At 38.5% G+C, this 5082-nt stretch overlaps 1 protein-coding gene across 3 annotated transcripts; it reads right to left on the reverse strand.

Moving 5' to 3' along the window:
- Positions 1-1024: 1024 nt before the first annotated feature.
- Positions 1025-3992, reverse strand: LOC115687722 (uncharacterized). Of its 3 annotated transcripts, XM_030613370.2 has the most exons (6): positions 3190-3992; positions 2950-3042; positions 1981-2225; positions 1758-1882; positions 1370-1654; positions 1025-1285 (listed from the first exon to the last, which is right to left on the reverse strand). In XM_030613370.2, exons 2-6 carry the CDS (start codon positions 2975-2977, stop codon positions 1228-1230), a joined length of 741 nt encoding a protein of 246 aa, XP_030469230.1. In that variant the 5' UTR covers positions 2978-3042; positions 3190-3992; the 3' UTR covers positions 1025-1227. The 3 variants fall into 3 exon arrangements, with proteins under 3 accessions (XP_030469230.1, XP_030469239.1, XP_030469232.1); XM_030613379.2 differs by having other exon boundaries at positions 1981-2113; positions 2950-3991; XM_030613372.2 differs by having other exon boundaries at positions 1025-1282; positions 2950-3991.
- Positions 3993-5082: the final 1090 nt, after the last annotated feature.

Genomic DNA, 5082 nt, shown 5'->3' on the forward strand with positions numbered 1-5082 from the left:
CCCCATTCTCAAGAGGCACCCTCAATAGGGATAAGAGATCTTTATTTTTATTTTTTAAAATGTTATAATATTATATATGCTAATATAACGCATAGAATTTCACTTTGAAATTTCTCACACTTAGATATTCATATTTTTCGAAACACTAAAAACAGATATATGAAAGAAAGAGGTTGAATCTTGAAATAAGGACTCCTAGATTCCTAAATAATCAATAAATTAAGAATACAAATTGGAGACAAAAAAGGAAAAGTTGGAGTGTTAAAGCTATTTGAAATTCATTAGACGAAAGTACTAAATCACGTATTCTCACCAAAATAACTCATTGAAAATAGTTTACGTAATTTCATGTAACTTATCATCCCCCGATTAATCTATGCTAGAGTTGTTAGAGTTTGGAGAATATAAAAATATTATATCGATCAATTTTATTTATATTGTCACGGTGCCACCTTACAATTTTCACAATCCCATGGATTTGTCTTAACTTATTTATATTAGATTAGATACAAACAAGCAAACATAGAAATATGAAATGAGATAAGTAAATTAGCATGTAATTTTAAAACTTTGATAATTAATATGAACCTTAAAATGTAGAACCACTTTAAATATATTAAACTAACCAAGACAGATATAAATGCATATAACTTGGACAAAATATATGAGCGAGATGGATATTAAGTCAAGCCAAGCCAATAATATGGTGCCAAGCTCAAAAGCTTGATTGAGTATAATTTTTTTGCTTGAGATCAACTCAACTCAAATTGATTACAATCAGACGAGTCGATCCCGAGTAATATTTGTGTCAAGCCCAAATTACTTGCGAGCAGCTTGGCTCAATTTCATCCCTCATATCTGCTCAACGCATTGCGGGTTATACTAAAACATAGTAAAGTGTAAACAGCACATAACTCTAACCTTCTCCTTCCATCATTACTATACATGAATGATCATCATAGAAATGTATTGTGCATCATAAAACGTGTAGAGATGAGACATAAGGCGATTTAATTCTCAGAACTGAATAATTAGCTATGCTTTTATTGGCAAATAAGAATATTTGAAGCCATTGTTGGCCAACCTTACATAGGGATTGTCCAAAGGGCTCAAACCCTAAGTAGATAATTTAAAGATAGATAACAAGATACTTTCTATATACAAGATCAGATTGGGATCCGAAGAAGAAGAAATGGATGGTTGATGTGCCTGATGGGGTCCTTTCCTTCAATGGCGTGCTGGATTCACCCCCGCCATTTTCAGTGTCTCTGCCTCTCGAGGCCTACTGGACACCAAGTTATACTTAGATTAGAACTTTTCTTCTCGTACCAAAATCGGCACAAAAAGAGATGAGTGATGCTGAACATACTTGGTGTAAGGGTTGGCACGGACGGGGTCGGGGATCGTGCGGGTGTCCTCTTGGATGTGAGCCACCTTCCTCAGGAAGGACTTGTTAAGAAACTTGTCGGCCGAGCTGATCACGCCATCCGGGTCCTCCACTTCCGGCACCGTCTCTCGCTTCTTCTTGCTCACCTTGACTCCCGGCGAGTGGACCAGCTGCTGCTTGGCCGTGTGTGTCGCCATCATCATCGCCACCAACACCATGGCGAGCACCATCCCGAGCGGCGCGTACTCGCCCCTCATCATCAAGCTCCTGCGCAAACGGTTGATCAGCACTCGCGGGCGAGTCGTGAGGATTGTTGTTTTGTGCTCTCTCGTGCACAGACGATTTCAAGAATTGCGTCGATTGAGCAAACCTCTCATGGTGGTGATTGGCATGTGCGGCATTGGCTGTCGCAGCGAACATCTTGGGTTTGGTGGCCGTCGCAAACGAACGGTGGTGGCTCGCTCCCGCTCGGCTCAGCATCGATCTCCAATAGCCCTAGAGCCACAAGATCATTATACATCAAGAAAACCAAAATAAGAAATTCACTGAAAATGAAGAAGCTAAGAGGAATTTAGATAAGAGATGATCCTCACAGCTGCTCTATAAGCCATCTTTCTCTGGTGAAAATCAAAATCAAACTCTCCTTCGATAAATGGATACGATTGTGATCGTGATCTTCTGAACAGAACTTTAAGCAGCCACTTTATATAGAGCTCCATTTGATAGCTGAGGGAGAAAAATGAGGGAGAGCATGACACGTGGCAAGTTAGGATTTCTTGAACAGACACGTGGCGCCTTCTCATTGGATCAACCTCTTTGACCATGCATTGCCGTTCAACTGTAGTTACGGATTTCGTGGGATGGAGAAGCGTGAGCGTTGCCTTTCGTTGCGTTAGGAAGAGATTATATTGGAAATGCTAATTTTGAGATAATAAGGTTCATTAGTTTTCATAAATTTACAAAATCTAGTCCTTTTTCTTTAACTATTTTTAAGGTTTTTTGATAGAATGAAAACTTGTCTTTTTTATTTGAGAATGAAATGTGCTACCAAAAAACAAGAGATCGAATAAACATATGAATAGAAGGAAATAAATCAAATACCGGTTCGGTTGGTGTGACCTCATCCACAAGAAGAGCGGCAAGGAATTCCAGTAAAGATCAAATGGTACAACGGGAGATTACAATCCATTCAAGTCACTTAAACGCCCTCAATATATCCTAGCTCTCAATTTCACCCGATAATTCACACAGGATTTAACTCACATTTCCTTGCGAAACAATTTTCTCAATCTCAAAATGAAATTTACAAATTTTATTCCAAGATTTATTGGCTTCAAAATACTTGCAATTTCTTTTAAGATATAATTCACAAACACACCGCATAAGTGGTTGTTATGGCCAAAAGCTCATCTCCTCACTGCTGGGCAAAAATCAAAAACCAGTATATATACATTTGGATCCAAACTAGGAAACCTACTCAAACTTGGAAACTTATTTAGATCGGACTTTTTTAAAAGCTCAAACTCAAGACATATTTTCAACAAAATAAATGGTAGACTCACATCTCACATTATCTGACGTGCGACGCATGAAGTGATCTTTGTGTCGGTTCGAAAGTACTCCATTTTGATGATTTGTTCTACATCAAGCAAATGCTGCAGATACAATGAGCAGACAAGAAATGAGAATTTAAATAAGCTGCAATGGAATTGCATGAATGGACTTGGTAAGCATTTGATATTTTTCCCAATCGGCCGAGGCATCTTGTGTTGTGATAGCGAAGTGAGGCTCTCTTGGGTCACCTTTGGTGAAGCAGCTGTATCAGCAACCTTCTCATCTGCTGATTTCTCTGAGAGGCTAATTAAAACAAATTTTCTGCTCAAAAAGAGGGACAAAGAGACATAAGAAGTGTTTACGGTAAGATCAGAAGCAGAAGTACAGCGTAAATACTTGATGGAACTAGAAAGCATACGATCATACTTTGATTGGTAAAGCTAAACAGCGACTCATATCAAATCATATGTCGGCTCTACGTGTATGCCAAACTGCTGAGTTCTTTCTGTGACGCAATAATTCGATTCTAGTAAAATGAAAGGAGGCATTTGAAGGGGTTTCTGAGCTCTTTGAGAAAAATTGGAGGACTGGTTCTAGGGGCAAAAAGAACGGTGATATTCGTGCATAGCACGTAAATATGGCATTCAAGCTTTCTCGCTTGACCAAAGTATTTAGGGGATATGCGTCCATGGAAATGTGTCAGTACTCCTCGTGAAATTGCCAACTTCGACTAATGTGAACTTCAAAAACGACTAACAGAGTTGGTAAACTTGACTCCATTCCTAATTGCAGTACTTTTTTTTTCTCCACTTGTGTTTCTGTGGCAAAAGCTAGTTTTTGTTCTTTCCCTCCTCCTAATCATCCGGGGAAAGAGACTGATGAACAGTCAAAAGAGGAGTAAAATGGCATAATTAGAGGACTGCCATAAGAAATATTAAAAAGATCCCATGAAAAAGGTAGGAGACAATAACAAGGACACCATTCAGACAGTATACTCTCTTGTTGACTCTTCAGCTAAGCTGAGAGAGAGAGAGAGAGAGAGAGAGAGAGAGAGAGAGTGGCTTTGGCTTTGGTTAGATATGTTTGTTAGACTTGAGCATGGAAGTGCTAAATTTATAGTAGACGCTTCGTTCATGCTAAGCAACTTTGTCTGTCTCCACCTTACTCGAGAAGTTAATGTATATGGGTTGATGGACCCCACATCTGTCCTTGTTTATTGGAGATAATTGATTCATGCAAGCAACTTTGTCTGGTGAAGTCTCCCCCTTGCTTGAGAAGTTAATCCATAGTGCTTGATGGATCCCACATCCGTGCTTGCTTATTCCTTCCCTTTTGTCCTTTTTGCAGAATTATCCAAGGCTTTGTTCACCTTCTTGAGGAAGTTTTATGGCCTTTGCTGTCATCTTTTAGTGTTGTGAATGTCCTTCTCAACTCATCTCTTTTTTTCTATCTATCCCCCTATGTGGTGGACAGATTCCTCTTGTGGGGTCATTTCGTCGAAAGAAAGGGCTAATTTAAAAAAAAAGTATAAATTTTAGGTCGAGTGACAATTTTGGCCCAAACTTTTTTTGTCCCGTAAAAAAACATCAACTTTAGGCCTAGTGACAATTCTGACTTAACTTTTTTTGTCTCATAAAAAATCACAAACTTTCACCATTATCCCAAATATGGCCCTCCATTAACTTTCTGTCTGAAGTCACCCTTGTTTGAGAAAAAAGTTTGTGGTCGTGAGCTTAACGGATCTAGTCCATGGAGTTTGTCGACGGGCAGTGGTCTACAACTTCAAATTTTGACAAAACAACAAAGTATGATCAAAGAGATTCAATCTGGAGATCTTTTTGACTTGCCGGTGAAGTGAAAGAGATGAACAATTTCACTTTTATTCTTCAAGCTATGGTTTAGAGAAGAAGATAATGAATAGTGTTTTAAATCCAGTTAGTAAACCACGTGGATTTATTGCTGAGGTGGAATAGTCAAATTAGATAATTAATGGTTATAAGTCAAGGGAGGCCAAATTTGGAATTTAAGTAAAAGTTAATAATTTTTTATGAGACAAAAAAAAGTTGGAGCCAGAATTGTCACTCGACCTAAAGTTGGTGCTTTTTTACGAGGCAAAAAGGGTTGGGGACAGAATTATCACT

This window comes from Syzygium oleosum, unplaced genomic scaffold, assembly GCF_021117445.2.
Source record: "Syzygium oleosum isolate NSW1041296 unplaced genomic scaffold, Sole_v2.1 Sole_v2.55, whole genome shotgun sequence".
Lineage (NCBI taxonomy): Eukaryota > Viridiplantae > Streptophyta > Magnoliopsida > Myrtales > Myrtaceae > Syzygium > Syzygium oleosum.

What these genes read in the sequence shown, in the direction of transcription:
- LOC115687722 (XM_030613370.2), bottom strand. Translation starts at nt 2,977, where the DNA reads ATGCGTCGCACGTCAGATAATGTGAGAT. An exon ending in AGATGGCTTATAGAGCAGCT is followed by an intron (nt 1,883 to 1,980) that starts GTGAGGATCATC and finishes TTGTGGCTCTAG; the next exon opens with GGCTATTGGAGATCGATGCT. An exon ending in CGTGCCAACCCTTACACCAA is followed by an intron (nt 1,286 to 1,369) that starts GTATGTTCAGCA and finishes CTTGGTGTCCAG; the next exon opens with TAGGCCTCGAGAGGCAGAGA.